The 16185-nt window shown below is 43.2% G+C and overlaps 1 protein-coding gene and 1 long non-coding RNA gene across 2 annotated transcripts; both read left to right on the top strand.

Annotated features, from left to right (window-relative positions):
• Positions 1–7112: 7112 nt before the first annotated feature.
• Positions 7113–7473, top strand: LOC131573987 (uncharacterized). The gene is made up of 2 exons (XR_009276329.1): positions 7113–7310; positions 7415–7473. It is a non-coding gene; the product is annotated as an uncharacterized LOC131573987 (long non-coding RNA).
• Positions 7474–9219: 1746 nt separating this feature from the next.
• On the top strand, positions 9220–14456 carry LOC131573985 (apolipoprotein C-II-like). The gene is made up of 4 exons (XM_058828346.1): positions 9220–9274; positions 10828–10902; positions 12043–12172; positions 14189–14456. Exons 2-4 carry the CDS (start codon positions 10836–10838, stop codon positions 14277–14279), a joined length of 288 nt encoding a protein of 95 aa, XP_058684329.1. The 5' UTR covers positions 9220–9274; positions 10828–10835; the 3' UTR covers positions 14280–14456.
• The last annotated feature ends 1729 nt before the right edge of the window (positions 14457–16185 follow it).

Here is a 16185-nt window from a genome sequence, read left to right as displayed (position 1 = left end):
GAATTTTAAAGGAATTTTTGGGGGGATTTTAAATGAATTTTTTAGGGATTTTTTGAGGATTTTTTGGGGAATTTTGGGGGAATTTTAAAGGAATTTTTTAGGGATTTTTTGAGGGATTTTTGGGAATTTTTGGGGGAATTTTAAAGGAATTTTTGGGGGGATTTTAAATGAATTTTTTAGGAATTTTTTGAGGATTTTTTGAGGATTTTTTAGGGAATTTTGGGGGAATTTTAAAGAATTTTTTAGGGATTTTTTGAGGATTTTTTGGGGAATTTTGGAGGAATTTTAAAGGAATTTTTTAGGGATTTTTTGAGGATTTTTTGGGGAATTTTTGGGGAATTTTGGGGGAATTTTAAAGGAATTTTTTAGGGATTTTTTTGGGAATTTTGGGGGGATTTTTGGGGAATTTTTGGGAATTTGGGGGGGATTTTAAATGAATTTTTTAGGGATTTTTTGAGGATTTTTTGAGGATTTTTTGGGGAATTTTGGGGGAATTTTAAAGGATTTTTTTAGGGATTTTTTTGGGAATTTTTGGGAAATTTTGGGGGAATTTTAAAGGAATTTTGGGGGATTTTAAATGAATTTTTTAGGGATTTTTTGAGGATTTTTTCGGGAATTTTGGGGGAATTTTAAATGAAATTTTTAGGGATTTTTTTGGGAATTTTTGGGGAATTTTGGGGGAATTTTAAAGGAATTTTTGGGGGGATTTTAAATGAATTTTTTAAGGATTTTTTGAGGATTTTTTGAGGATTTTTGGGGGAATTTTAGGGGAATTTTAAAGGAATTTTTTAGGGATTTTTTTTTTAATTTTTGGGAAATTTTGGGGGAATTTTAAAGGAATTTTTTGGGGGGATTTTAAATGAATTTTTTAAGGATTTTTTGAGGATTTTTTGAGGATTTTTTGGGGAATTTTGGGGGAATTTTAAAGGGATTTTTTGGGGAATTTTGGGGAGATTTTTGGGGAATTTTTGGGAATTTTGGGGGAATTTTAAATTAATTTTTTAAGGATTTTTTAAGGATTTTTTGAGGATTTTTTGAGGATTTTTTGGGGAATTTTGGGGGAATTTTAAAGGAATTTTTTAGGGATTTTTTGAGGATTTTTGGATCGATTTTTGGGGAATTTTTTGGGAATTTTAAATGAATTTTTTAGGGATTTTTGGGAATTTTTTGAGAGATTTTTGAGGGATTTTTGGGGAAATTTGGGAGAATTTTAAATGAATTTTTCAGGACTTTTTTTAAGATTTTTTGAGGATTTTAAAGGAATTTTAAATGAATTTTTCAGGGCTTTTTTTAAGATTTTTTGAGGGATTTGGAGAAAATTTTTTGGGATTATTTTGTCCAATTTTTACCCAAATTCGAGGCCAATTTTTTTAATTAAATCAACAATTTTTTCCCCCAATTTCCCCCAATTTTTACCCAAATTCGAGGCCAATTTTTTTAATTAAATCAACAATTTTTTCCCCCAATTTCCCCCAATTTTTACCCAAATTCGAGGCCAATTTTTTTAATAAACTCAGCGATTTTTTCCCCAAATTTCCCCCAATTTTTACCCAAATTTGAGGCCAATTTTTTGATTAACTCAGCAATTTTTTTTAACATATTTTGGCCAATTTTTACCCAAATTCGAGGCCGATTTTTTTAATAAACTCAGCGATTTTTTCCCCAAATTTCCCCCAAATTTCGACAAAATTTGAGGCAAATTTTTTTAATAAACTCAGCGATTTTTTCCCCAAATTTCTCCCAATTTTTACCCAAATTCGAGGCCAATTTTTTTAATTAAATCAACAATTTTTTCCCCAAATTTCCCCCAATTTTTACCCAAATTTGAGGCCAATTTTTTTAATTAAATCAACAATTTTTTCCCCAAATTTCCCCCAAATTTGGACAAAATTCGAGGCCAATTTTTTTAATAAACTCAGCAATTTTTTCCCCAAATTTCGACAAAATTTGAGGCCAATTTTGGGGCCAATTTTTTGATGAACTCAGCAATTTTTTTTAACATATTTTGGCCAATTTTTACCCAAATTCGAGGCCGATTTTTTTTAAATAAACTCAGCGATTTTTTCCCCCAAATTTCACCCAATTTTTACCCAAATTCGAGGCCGATTTTTTTAATTAAATCAACAATTTTTTCCCCCAATTTCCCCCAATTTTTACCCAAATTCGAGGCCAATTTTTTTAATTAAATCAACAATTTTTTCCCCAAATTTCTCCCAATTTTTACCCAAATTTGAGGCCAATTTTTTGATGAACTCAGCAATTTTTTTTAACATATTTTGGCCAATTTTTACCCAAATTCGAGGCCAATTTTTTTAATAAACTCAGCGATTTTTCCCCCAAATTTCACCCAATTTTTACCCAAATTCGAGGCCAATTTTTTTAATTAAATCAACAATTTTTTCCCCAAATTTCCCCCAATTTTTACCCAAATTCGAGGCCGATTTTTTTAACGAACTCAGCGATTTTTTCCCCGTATTTGGCTCAATTTTGGTCGGATTTCGGAGCGGTTTTTGGGGCTAAATCCGGGTTTTTTTGCTCTTTCAGGCTGCGGGGCCGAGCTGAGCCCCCCCGGCCCGACCCCCCCGAGCCCCTCCAGGCTCTGGGGGCTCCTGGGGGTCCTGGGGGAGGCGGCCGAGAACGCAACCCAGAGGCTGCGGGAGACCACCCTGAGCCAGAAACTGAGGTGAGAGAGGGACCCAAAATCGGGGGAAATCAACCCAAAATCGGGGGGGAAAATGCTAAAAATTGGGGTGAAATCACCCCAAAATTGGGGGGGGAAAATACCCAAAATTCGGGGAAAAAAGCTGAAAATTAGGGGGGAAAATGCCCAAAATTTGGGGGGAAAATGCTGAAAATTTGGGGGGAAAATGCCCAAAATTCGGGGAAAAAAAGCAGAAAATTGGGGAGGAAAATGCCCAAAATTCGGGGAAAAAAAGCTGAAAATTGGGGGGGGGAAAATGCCCAAAATTTGGGGGGAAAATGCTGAAAATTTAGGGGGAAAATGTCCAAAATCGGGGGAAATCAACCCAAAATCGGGGGGAAAAAATGCTGAAAATTGGGGGGAAAAATACCCAGAATTGGGGGGGAAAATGCTGAAAATTGGGGGGAAAAAAGCTGAAAATTGGGGGGGAAAATGCCCAAAATTTGGGGGAAAAAAGCTGAAAATTGGGGGGGAAAATGCCCAAAATTTGGGGGGAAAATGCTGAAAATTTGGGGGGAAAATGCTTAAAATTGGGGAAAAAATGCCCAAAATCGGGGGAAATCACCCCAAAATCGGGGGGGAAAATACCCAAAATTGGGGGGAAATCACCCCAAAATCGGGGGGGAAAAATGCCCAAAATTGGGGGGAAAAAAGCTGAAAATTGGGGGGGAAAATGCCCAAAATTGGGGGGGAAAATACCCAGAATTGGGGGGGAAAATGCCCAAAATCGGGGGAAAAATGCTGAAAATTCGGGGGAAAAATGCTGAAAATTGGGGGGAAATCACCCCAAAATTGGGGGGGAATAATGCCCAAAATTGGGGGAAATCACCCCAAAATCGGGGGGGGAATAATGCCCAAAATTGGGGGGAAAAAATGCCCAAAATTCCCAATTTTTCCCCAAAAAAATCCCATTTTTCCCCCAAAATTCCCATTTTTCCCCCCAAAATCCGATTTTCTCCCCAAAAAACCACCCAAAATTCCCATTTTTCCCAAAAAACGCCCAAAACTCCCATTTTTTCCCCCAAAATTCCAATTTTCCCCCCAAAATCCCATTTTCTGCCCAAAAAAACCCAAAAATTCCCATTTTTCAAAAAAATCCCATTTTTTCCCAAAAAAATCCCATTTATTCCCCAAAATCCTATTTTTCCCAAAAAAATCCCAATTTTTCCCCAAAAAATCCCATTTTCTCCCCAAAAATTCCCATTTTTTCCCCCCAAATCGCAATTTTTCCTCCAAAATTCCCATTTTTCCCCCAAAATTCCCATTTTCCCCCCAAAAATCCCCATTTTTTCCCCAAAAAAAATCCCAAAAATTCCCATTTTATCCCAAAAAACCACCAAAAAAATCCCATTTTTTCCCCAAAAAATCCCATTTTCCCCCCAAAAATCCCATTTATTCCCCAAAAAAATCCCCATTTTTCCCCAAAATCCCATTTTCTCCCCAAAAAAACCCTAAAAAGTCTCATTTTTCCCAAAAAATTCCCAATTTTTCCCCAAAAAAATCCCTTTTTTTCCCCAAAAATTCCCAATTTATCCCAAAAAACCACCAAAAAAAATCCCATTTTTTCCCAAAAAAATCCCAAAAATTCTCATTTTATCCCAAAAAAATCCCATTTATTCCCCAAAATCCCCATTTTTTCCCCAAAAAATCCCATTTTTCCCCAAAAATTCCCATTTTTTCCCCAAAAAATCCCATTTTTTCCCCAAAAATCCCCATTTTTCCCCCAAAAAAATCCCAAAAATTCCCATTTTATCCCAAAAAACCACCAAAAAAATCCCATTTTTTCCCCAAAAAATCCCATTTATTCCCCAAAAAAATCCCCATTTTTCCCCAAAATCCCATTTTCTCCCCAAAAAAACCCTAAAAAGTCTCATTTTTCCCAAAAAATTCCCATTTTTTCCCCAAAAAAATCCCTTTTTTTCCCCAAAAAAACACCAAAAATCCCCAATTTATCCCAAAAAACCACCAAAAAAAAATCCCATTTTTTCCCCAAAAATTCCCATTTTTCCCCCAAAATCCCATTTTCTCCCCAAAAAAACCCCAAAAATTCCCATTTTTTCCCCAAAAAATCCCATTTATCCCCCAAAATCCCATTTTTTCCCAAAAAATCCCATTTTTTCCCAAAAAAATCCCATTTATTCCCCAAAAATCCCATTTTTTCCCAAAAAAATCCCATTTATTCCCCAAAATCCCCATTTTTTCCCCCAAAATTCCCTTTTTTCCCCAAAAAATCCCATTTTTTCCCAAAAAAAACCCCAAAAATTCCCATTTTATCCCAAAAAAATCCCATTTTTCCCAAAAGAATCCCATTTTCCCCCAAAATCGCCGTTTTTCCCCCCAGAGCCACCCTGCAGGAGCTGCGGGAGTTGGGTTCCGAGGCTCGGTCCCGCCTGGCCGAGTACGGAGCCGAGGCTCGGGCGCTGCTGGAGCTCAGCGCCGCCGACCTCCGGAGCCGCGGCTCCAACTTCGCCCGGAAACTTCGGAAATCCCATTTTTCCCCCAAAAAATCCCATTTATTCCCCAAAATCCCCATTTTTTCCCCAAAAAATCCCATTTTTTTCCCCAAAAATCCCCATTTTTCCCCAAAAAAAATCCCAAAAATTCCCATTTTATCCCAAAAAACCACCAAAAAAATCCCATTTTTTCCCCAAAAAATCCCATTTTTTCCCCAAAAAATCCCATTTTTCCAAAAAAAATCCCATTTTTTCCCCAAAAAACCCCCCAAAATTCCCATTTTTTCCCCCAAAATCCCATTTTCTCCCCAAAAAAACACCAAAAATTCCCAATTTATCCCAAAAAACCACCAAAAAAAATCCCATTTTTTCCCAAAAAAATCCCAAAAATTCTCATTTTTTCCCAAAAAAATCCCATTTTTCCCAAAATCGCCGTTTTTCCCCCCAGAGCCACCCTGCAGGAGCTGCGGGAGTTGGGTTCCGAGGCTCGGTCCCGCCTGGCCGAGTACGGAGCCGAGGCTCGGGCGCTGCTGGAGCTCAGCGCCGCCGACCTCCGGAGCCGCGGCTCCAACTTCGCCCGGAAACTTCGGAAACGCCTGAGCCGGGACCAGGAGGAGCTGCAGAAACGCTGGGAAGGGGGAAAAGCCACGCTCAGGCAGCTCTGGGGTCCCACCGAGACACCCCGGGATTGAGGAGGGACCCCTGGGATCGAGGATGGAAAATTTGAGGGGAAAAAATGGAATTTTGGTGGATAAAAGTGGAATTTTGGTGGAAAAAAGTGTGTGTTGTGTGCTGGAAATGGCAAAAAACGGGATTAAAATGGATGAAATTGGCCCAAAAATGGATGGAATTGGCCCAAAATGGGATCAGAAGACACAAAAAGGGACTGGAAAGTCCCAAAAAGTGCCAGAATTGGCCCAAAAAGGGATCAAAACACTCAAAAATGGGTGGAACTGGCCCAAAAATGGATGGAATTGGCCCAAAATGGGATCAGAACACCCCAAAAAGGGTGAAAATGCCCCAAAAATGGATGGAATTGGCACAAAATGGGATCAGAACACTCAAAAATGGTGGAACTGGCCCAAAAATGGATGGAATTGTCCCAAAATGGGATCAGAAGACTCAAAAAGGGATCAGAAAGTCCCAAAAAGTGGTCAAAGAGTCCTAAAAATGGATGGAATTGGCCCAAAATGGGATCAAAACACCCAAAAATTGATGGAATTGCCCCAAAAAGGGATGGGAAAATCCCAAAAATGGGTGAAATTGGCCCAAAAAGGGATCAAAACACCCAAAAATGGACGGAATTGTCCCAAAAATGGACAGAATTGTCCCAAAAGAGGCAGAATTGTCCCAAAAATGGACGGAATTGTCCCAAAAATGGACGGAATTGTCCCAAAAATGGACGGAATTGACCCAAAAATGGACGGAATTGACCCAAAAATGGACGGAATTGTCCCAAAAGAGGCGGAATTGTCCCCAAAGGAGGGAGCAGGAGGAGCTGCAGAAACGCTGGGAAGGGGGAAAAGCCACGCTCAGGCAGCTCTGGGGTCCCACCGAGACACCCCGGGATTGAGGAGGGGAATTTGGGAATTTTGAGGGGAAAAAATGGAATTTTGGTGCGAAAAAATGGAATTTTGGTGGATAAAAGTGGAATTTTGGTGGATAAAAGTGTGTGTTGTGTGTTGGAAATGGCAAAAAATGGGATTAAAATGGATGAAATTGGCCCAAAATGGGATCAGAAGACTCAAAAAGGGATCAGAATGTCCCCAAAAGTGGTCAAAGAGTCCCAAAAAGTGCCAGAATTGTCCCAAAATGGGATCAGAACACTCAAAAAGGGGTGGAATTGTCCCAAAAAGTGGTCAAAGAGTCCCAAAAATGGATGGAATTGGCCCAAAAAGGGATCAGAATTCCCAAAAAGAGCCAAAATTGTCCCAAAAAGGGAACAGAAGACCCCAAAATTGGATGGAATTGCCCCAAAATGGATGAAATTGGCCCAAAATGGGATCAGAATGTCCCAAAAAGTGGTCAAAGAGTCCCAAAACTGGATGAAATTGGCCCAAAATGGGATCAAAACACCCAAAAATGGATGGAATTGGCCCAAAATGGGATCAGAACACCCAAAAAGGGATCAGAATGTCCCAAAAAGGGATCAAAGAGTCCCAAAAAGGTTGAAATTGGCCCAAAAATGGGTGAAATTGGCCCAAAATGGGATCAAAACACCCAAAAATGGAAGGAATTGCCCCAAAAAGGGATGGGAAAGTCCCAAAAATGGGTGAAATTGGCCCAAAATGGGATCAGAATTCCCAAAAAGAGGCGGAATTGTCCCAAAAATGGACGGAATTGTCCCAAAAATGGACGGAATTGACCCAAAAGAGGCGGAATTGACCCAAAAATGGACGGAATTGTCCCAAAAATGGACGGAATTGACCCAAAAATGGACGGAATTGTCCCAAAAATGGACGGAATTGACCCAAAAGAGGCGGAATTGTCCCCAAAGGAGGGAGCAGGAGGAGCTGCAGAAACGCTGGGAAGGGGGAAAAGCCACGCTCAGGCAGCTCTGGGGTCCCACCGAGACACCCCGGGATTGAGGAGGGGAATTTGAGGGGAAAAAATGGGATTTTGGTGCGAAAAAATGGGATTTTGGTGGATAAAAGTGGAATTTTGGTGGATAAAAGTGTGTGTTGTGTGTTGGAAATGGCAAAAAACGGGATTAAAATGGCCCAAAAAGGGTGAAATTGGCCCAAGAATGGACAGAATTGGCCCAAAATGGGATCAGAACACCTCAAAAAGGGATGGAATTGTCCCAAAATGGGATCAAAACACTCAAAAGGGGTCAGAAAGTCCCAAAAAGTGGTCAAAGAGTCCCAAAAATGGATGGAATTGTCCCAAAATGGGATCAGAAGACCCAAAAATGGATGGAATTGTCCCAAAATTGGATGAAATTGCCCCAAAATGGGTGAAATTGTCCCAAAAATGGGATCAGAATTCCCAAAAATGGATGGAATTGACCCAAAATGGGATCAGAACACCCAAAAATGGAAGGAATTGCCCCAAAAAGGGTTGGAATTGTCCCAAAATGGGATCAAAACACCCCAAAAAGGGTAAAATTGGCCCAAAAATGGAAGGAATTGGCCCAAAAATGGATGGAATTGGCCCAAAATGGGATCAGAAGACACCAAAAAGGGTGAAATTGGCCCAAAATGGGATCAGAATTCCCAAAAATGGACGGAATTGTCCCAAAATTGGATGAAATTATCCCAAAATCCCTCAGAACTGCCCCAATTCCACCCCCAGCACCCCCAAAATCCCTGGAAATTGCCCCAAATTCCCTCCAATCCCTCCCAAATTCCCTTTTTTCCCTCTTTTCCCCCCAAATTCCCCCAAATTCCCCCGAATTTTGGGAATTTGGGATGGAAAAGGGGGAAAAAATGGGAATTTTGGGGGGGATTTGGGGAATTTTGGGGGGGAATTGGGAGGAAAATCGGGAATTTTGGGGGATTTTGGAGGAAAAAATGGGAATTTGGGGGGATTTGGGGAATTTTGGGGGGAATTGGGAGGAAAAATGGGAATTTTGGGGGATTTTGGGGAATTTTGGGGAGGTTTGGGACAAAAAATGGGAATTTTTGGAGGATTTGGGAGGAAAAACGGGAATTTTGGGGGGAAAATGGGAATTTTGGGGGGGATTTGGGGAATTTTGGGGGGATTTGGGACAAAAAATGGGAATTTTGGGGAGGTTTGGGAGGAAAATCGGGAATTTTGGGGGGATTTGGGAGGAAAATGGGAATTTGGGGGGAATTTTGGGGAATTTTGGGGAGGTTTGGGGGGAAAAATGGGAATTTTGGGAGGAAAAATGGGAATTTTGGGGAGGTTTGGGAGGAAAATGGGAATTTTGGGGGAATTTTGGGGAATTTTGGGAGGATTTGGGAGGAAAAATGGGAATTTTGGGGATTTTGGGGATTTTGGGGAACTTTGCCCCAAATTCGAGGGGATTTTGGGGCTCCCCTCCCCCCCCCGTGTTTACCTGGACTTTGCCCCCTCCCCCCCCCGGCCCCGCCCCCCCCCGCCCCCATAAATGGAACCGTCCGGGGGGGGGAGGGGAGAGGAGCGGCCGCAACCAACGGTGGGTGCGGGGGGGGGGACCCCAAAATCCGGGGGGGAAAATCCAAATTTTGGGGGAAAAAATCCAAATTTTGGGGGAAAAAATCCTGATTTTGGGGTAAAAAAAATCCTGATTTTGGGGTAAAATCCGGATTTTGGGGTAAAATCCGGATTTTCGGGGATAAAATCCAAATTTTGGGAGAAAAAATCCAAATTTTGGGGGGGAAAAGTCCGATTTTGGGGGGAAACATCAAAATTTTTTGGGGAAAAAAATCCTGATTTTGGGGTAAAATCCGGATTTTGGGGGGAAAAATCCAAATTTTGGGAGTCCCGGGGGGGTTTGGGGGAGAAAATCCCGATTTTCGAGGATAAAATCCAAATTTTGGGGGAGAAAAATCCAAATTTTGGGCGGAAAATCCAAATTTTGGGGTCACTGGAGTTGGGTGGCGGAAATCGGGAATTTGGGGAGGGAATTTTGGGGGGAAAATCCTGGAATTTTGGGGGAAAATCTTGGAATTTTGGGGGGACAACGTTGGAATTTTGGGGGGAAAATTCTGGAATTTTGGGAGAGAAAATCCTGGGATTTTGGGGAGAAAATCTTGGAATTTTGGGGGGAAAACGTTGGAATTTTGGGGGGAAAATCTTGGAATTTTCGGGGGGAAATCTTGGAATTTTGGGGGGAAAATCCTGGAATTTTGGGGGAAAATCTTGGGATTTTGGGGGGAAAGCGTTGGAATTTTGGGGGGAAAATCCTGGAATTTTGGGGGGAAAATCTTGGAATTTTGGGGGAAAATCCTGGAATTTTGGGGGGAAAACGTTGGAATTTTGGGGGGAAAATGTTGGAATTTTGGGGGGAAAATCCTGGAATTTTGGGGGGAAAACGTTGGAATTTTGGGGGGAAAATCTTGGGATTTTGGGGGGAAAACGTTGGAATTTTGGGGGGAAAATCCTGGAATTTTGGGGGGAAAACGTTGGAATTTTGGGGGGAAAATCCTGGAATTTTGGGGGGAAAATCCTGGAATTTCGGGGGGGAAATCCTGGAATTTTGGGGGGAAAATCTTGGAATTTTGGGGGGAAAATCCTGGAATTTTGGGGGAAAATCCTGGAATTTCGGGGGGAAAATCCTGGAATTTTGGGGGGAAAATCCTGGAATTTTGGGGGGAAAATCCTGGAATTTTGGGGGGGAAATCTTGGAATTTTGGGGGGAAAATCCTGGAATTTTGGGGGGAAAACGTTGGAATTTTGGGGGGAAAATCCTGGAATTTTGGGGGGAAAACGTTGGAATTTCGGGGGAAAATCCTGGAATTTTGGGGGGAAAATCCTGGAATTTTGGGGGGAAAACGTTGGAATTTTGGGGGAAAATCCTGGAATTTTGGGAGGAAATCCTGGAATTTTGGTAGAGAAAATCCTGGAATTTTGGGGGGAAAATCTTGGGATTTTGGGGGAAAATCCTGGAATTTTGGGGGAGGGAAGGGCTGGGATTTTTGGGAGGTGAAAATGCCGGGATTTGGTGGGAAAATCTTGGAATTTTGGGGGAAAATCCTGGAATTTTGGGTTTTTTTTGGGGGTCCCCAGGACGGAGCATGGCCCGGGCCCCCCCCGGGTTGATGGGGGCGCTGCTGCTGCTGCTGCTGCTGCTGCTGGGCTCGGGTGAGACCCCCCCTCAATTTGGGGAGAATTCCCCCGATTTTGGGAAAATTTCCCCGATTTTGGGAAATTTCCCCGATTTTGGGGAGATTTTTCCCGATTTTGGGGAGATTTTTCCCGATTTTCGGTGATTTTTCCCCATTTTGGGGCATCCTGATCCCCTCCCGCCACCCCAAGACCTCCCAAAATCCCCAAATCCCCCCAAACTGCCCCAAATCCCCCCGAAACCTCCAAAAGAACCCAAATTCCCCCCAAAAATCCCCAAACCCCCAAATCCCCCCAAAAAATCCCCAAATCCCCCCAAAATCCCCAAATCTCCCCTTAAAATCCCAAATTTCTCCCCAAATCCCCCCTAAAACCCCCAAATTCCCCCAAAAACCCCCCAAAAATCCCCAAATTCTCCCCTAAAAAAGTCCCCAAATTCCCCCCAATCCTCCCAATAAAACCCCAAATTTCCCCCTAAAAATCCCCAAATCCCCCCAAAAATCCCCAAATTCCTCCCAAATCTCCCCCAAAAAGCCCCAAATTCCCCCCAAAAACCCCCAAATTCCCCCCAAAAAATCCCCAAATTCCTCCCAAATCCCCCAAATAAGTCCCAAAAATCCCCAAATCCCCCCCAAAAATCCCCAAATTCTCCCCAAAAAATCTCCAAATTCCTCCCAAATCCCCCCGAATAAGTCCCAAATTCCCCCCAAATTCTCCCAAAAATCCCCCCCAAAAATCCCCCCCAAAAATCCCCAAATTCCCCCCTAAAAATCCCCAAATTCCCCCCAATAAAACCCAAAATTCCCCCCCAAAAAAGCCCCAAATTCCCCCCCAAAAAAGCCCCAAATCCCCCCCCAATAAAACCCCAAATTCCCCCCCAAAAAAGCCCCAAATTCCTCCCCAAAAAACCCCCAATTTCCCCCTAAAAGTCCCCAAATTCCCCCCCAAAAATCCCCAAATTCTCCCCAAAAATCCCCAAATTCTCCCCAAAAAATCCCCAAATTCTCCCCAAAAAATCCCCCAAATTCCCCCCAAAAAAGCCCCAAATTCCCCCCAATAAAACCCAAAATTCCCCCCCCAAAAATCCCCAAATCCCCCCAAAAATCCCCAAATCCCCCCAAATCCCCTCCCCCAGCCAACGCGTGCCCCTCCCCCCAGGCGCGGCCGTGCCCGCCCCTCCCCCCCCGGGGGCGCTGGGGCAGCTCCGGGGGTACCTGGGCCAGGTGGGCTCGGCCGCGGGGACCCTCCTGGAGGGGCTCAACCTCCCCCAGACCCAGCAGAGGATCCGGTGAGAGACCCCCCAAAAATCCGGGACCCCAAAATCCCCCGGGACCCCTCCCCAAAATCCCCTGGGACCCCTCCCCAAAAAATCGGGACCCCAAAATCCCCCGGGACCCCCCCAAAAAAATCCGGGACCCCAAAATCCCCCGGGACCCCCCCAAAATCCCCTGGGACCCCCCCAAAATCCCCTGGGAACCCCAAAATCCCCTGGGACCCCTCCCCAAAAAATCGGGAACCCCAAAATCCCCCGGGACCCCAAAATCCCCTGGGACCCCCCCCAAAAATCGGGGAACCCCAAAATCCCCTGGGACCCCCCCCAAAATCACCTGGGACCCCCAAAATCCCCCGGGACCCCCCCCCCAAAATCCCCTGGGACCCCCCCAAAATAAACTGGGACCCCAAAAAATCCGGGAACCCCAAAATCCCCCGGGACCCCCAAAATCCCCTGGGACCCCCCCCCCAAAAATCGGGGAACCCCAAAATCCCCTGGGACCCCCCCCAAAATCCCCCGGGACCCCAAAATCCCCCGGGACCCCCCCAAAAAAAATCCGGGACCCCAAAATCCCCTGGGACCCCCAAAATCCCCCGGGATCCCCCCCCGAAAAAAAATGGGGACCCCCAAAATCCCCTGGGACCCCCAAAATCCCCCGGGACCCCCCACCCAAAAAATCCGGGACCCCAAAATCCCCTGGGACCCCCCCCCAAAAATCGGGGAACTCCAAAATCCCCCGGGACCCCCCCCAAAAAATCCGGGAACCCCAAAAATCCCCTGGGACCCCCCCCCCAAAAAATCCCCCGGGACCCCAAAATCCCTCGGGACCCCCCCCCAAAAAAATCGGGGAACCCCAAAATCCCCCGGGACCCCCCAAAAATTGAGGTTTTCTACCCAAAAATTCATTTGGGGACCCCCAATTTTGGGTTTTTAGCCCCAATTTTGGGTTTTTTACCCCAAATTTTTGTTTTTCCCCCAATATTTTGGTTTTTTCTCCCAAATTTTTGGTTTTTTCTCCCAATATTTTGGGTTTTTTTCCCAAATTTTGTGGTTTTTCCCCCCAAATTTTGGTTTTTTCTCCCCAAATTTTGGTTTTTCCCCCAATATTTTGTTTTTTTCTCCCAAATTTTGGTTTTTTCCCCAATATTTTGGGGTTTTTTACCCCAAATTTTGTTTTTTTCTCCCATTATTTCGGTTTTTTCTCCCAAATTTTGAGTTTTTCCCCCAATATTTTGGTTTTTTACCCCAAATTTTTGGTTTTTTCCCCCAATATTTTGATTTTTTTCTCCCCAAATTTTGTATTTTCTCCCCAAATTTTGAATTTTCTCCCCAAATTTTGTGGTTTTTCCCCAAATTTTTTGTGTTTTTCTCCCAAATTTTGTATTTTTTCCCCAAATTTTTTGGTTTTTTCTCCCAAATTTGGTATTTTTACCCCAAAAATTTTGGTTTTTTCCCCCAAATTTTGAGTTTTTTCCCCAATATTTTGATTTTTTACCCCAAATTTTGTGGTTTACCCCAAAAATTTTGTGTTTTTTCCCCAATATTTTGTATTTTTTCTCCCAAATTTTGTATTTTTACCCCAAATGTTGTATTTTTCCCTAATTTTGTGTTTTTTCCCCAATATTTTGGTTTTTTCCCCAATATTTTGGGTTTTTCCCAAATTTTGCGTTTTTTCCCCCAATATTTTGGTTTTTTCCCAAATTTTTGTTTTTTCCCCAATATTTTGTTTTTTTCTCCCCAAATTTTGTGTTTTTACCCCAAATTTTTTGGTTTTTCCCCAATATTTTGTTTTTTTCTCCCAAATTTGGTATTTTTACCCCAAAAATTTTGGTTTTTTCTCCCAAATTTTGAATTTTCTCCCCAATATTTTGATTTTTTTCTCCCAATATTTTGTTTTTTTCCCCCAATCTTTTGTGTTTTTACCCCAAAAATTTTGTGTTTTTTCCCAAATTTTGTATTTTTACCCCCAAAATTCTGGTTTTTTCTCCCAAATTTTATATTTTTTCCCTAATTTTGTGTTTTTTCCCCCAGCACGGCGTACGAGCAGGGAGCCACGGCCGTGGTCACCTACACCGGGATCCTGACGGATCAGCTCTACCACTGGTGGCAGGGAGAGCAGTGACCCCAAATTGGGGAGAAAAACCCCAAAATCGGGTCAAAAACACCAAAAACGAGCTGAAAAACCCCAAAATCGGGTCAGAAACACCAAAATTGGGTCAAAAACCCCAAAACTGGGGTAAAAAACCCTAAAATTGGGCTGAAAAACACCAAAATCAGGTCAAAAACCCCAAAATCGGGGTCAGAAACACCAAAATCGGGTCAAAAACACCAAAATCGGCTGAAAAACCCCAAAATCGGGTCAAAAACACCAAAATCGGGGAGAAAAACCCCAAAATCGGGTCAAAAACACCAAAACCGGGGAGAAAAACCCCAAAATCGGGTCAAAAACACCAAAATCGGATCAAAAACACCAAAATTGGGGTGAAAAACCCCAAAATCGGGGAGAAAAACCCCAAAATCGGGTCAAAAACACCAAAATTGGGGTGAAAAACCCCAAAATTGGGGTGAAAAACCCCAAAATTGGGGTGAGGGACCCCAAAAAACCCCAATAAAGGCTCTGCCAAAGGGGAATTGGAATTTGGGGTGTCCATGGGAAAATTGGGGGGAAATGGGGAAAAATGGGGAAAATGGGAAAAATGGGGGAAAAAAAGGGGGAAAAAAATGGGGGAAAATGGGGCAAAAAAAGGGAAAAAATGGGAAAAAAAAGGGGGAAACCGGGGGGGAAAAAAGGGAAAAAAAGGGGGAAAAAATGGGGGGAAAATGGGGCAAAAAAATGGGAAAAAAATGGGGGCAAAATGGGGGAAAAAATGGGAAAAAAATGGGGGAAAATGGGGCAAAAAAAGGGAAAAAATGGGGAAAAGAAAAGGGGGAAAACGGGGCAAAAAATGGCAAAAAAATGGGAAAAAATGAGGGAAAACGGGGCAAAAAAAGGGAAAAAAATGGGAAAGAAATGGGGGGAAAATGGGGGGAAAAGATGGAAAATGGGGGTGGGAAAAATGGGGAATATGGGGCAAAAAAATGGGAAAAAAAGGCAAAAAAAATGGGGGGAAAATATGGAAAATGGGGGTGGGAAAAATGGGGAAAACAGGGGGGAAAAATGGGGCAAAAAAAGGAAAAAAATGGGGGAAAAAGATGGAAAATGAGGGTGGGAAAAGGGGAAAAATTGGGTAAAAAAAATGGGGGAAAAATATGGAAAATGGGGGTGGGAAAAAGGGGGGAAACGGGGCAAAAAAAGGGAAAAAAAGGCAAATAAAGGCGAAAAAAAATGGGGGAAAAAGATGGAAAATGGGGGTGGGAAAAGGGGAAAAAACGAGGAAATGTAGCCCAAAAATGGGGGTGTGAAAAGGGGAAAAATGGGGTTGGGAAAGGGGAAAAATGGGGGAAAAGGATGGAAAATGGGGTGGAGAAAGGGGAAAAAATGAGGACAAGTTGCCCAAAAATGAGGGTGGGAAACGCATAAAAAATGCGCAAAAGTTGAGCAAAAATGAGGGTGGGAAAGGGAAAAAAAAATGGGGCTGGGAAAGTAAAAAAATTTGGGCTGAAAAACGCCCCAAAAATGCGCAAAAGTAGCCCGAAAACTGGGCTGAGAAACAGCAAAAAATGAGCAAAAATAGGCCCAAAAATTGGGTAAAAAAGGGCGGAAAATGGGATTTAAAAAGGGAAGAAAAGGCGAATTAAAAAGGGCAGAAAATGTGGGGGAAAAAGGCAGAAAATGTGAGGGAAATGCACAAAATGTGGGTAAAAGAGGGCGGAAAATGTCAATAAAAAAGAGCGGGAAGCGTGAGGGGGAGAAAAGGGCGGGAAACGTGAGGGGAGGAAAAAGGGCGGGAAGAAGACAATGGGAGGGGTGGGTGGGTCCTGCTGAGGCGCGGCCAATCAGCGCCGAGCGCGGGCTAGCGGCAGCCAATCAGCGCCGAGCGCGGGCTAGCGGCAGCCAATCAGCGCCGAGCGCGGGAGGGCGGCAGCCA

This window comes from Poecile atricapillus, assembly GCF_030490865.1.
Source record: "Poecile atricapillus isolate bPoeAtr1 chromosome 32 unlocalized genomic scaffold, bPoeAtr1.hap1 SUPER_32_unloc_1, whole genome shotgun sequence".
NCBI classification, from domain to species: domain Eukaryota; kingdom Metazoa; phylum Chordata; class Aves; order Passeriformes; family Paridae; genus Poecile; species Poecile atricapillus.
Note: the sequence above shows the minus strand (reverse complement) of the source record. Positions and strands in the feature narration are given on the sequence as shown.

Excerpts from the sequence above, each read along its gene's own strand:
- LOC131573985 (XM_058828346.1), top strand. The coding sequence starts at position 10,836 with ATGGCCCGGGCCCCCCCCGGGTTGATGGGGGCGCTGCTGCTGCTGCTG. Across the intron at positions 10,903-12,042 it reads GCTGCTGCTGCTGGGCTCGG|GCGCGGCCGTGCCCGCCCCT; the intron begins GTGAGACCCCCC and ends CCCTCCCCCCAG. Across the intron at positions 12,173-14,188 it reads CAGACCCAGCAGAGGATCCG|CACGGCGTACGAGCAGGGAG; the intron begins GTGAGAGACCCC and ends TTTTTCCCCCAG.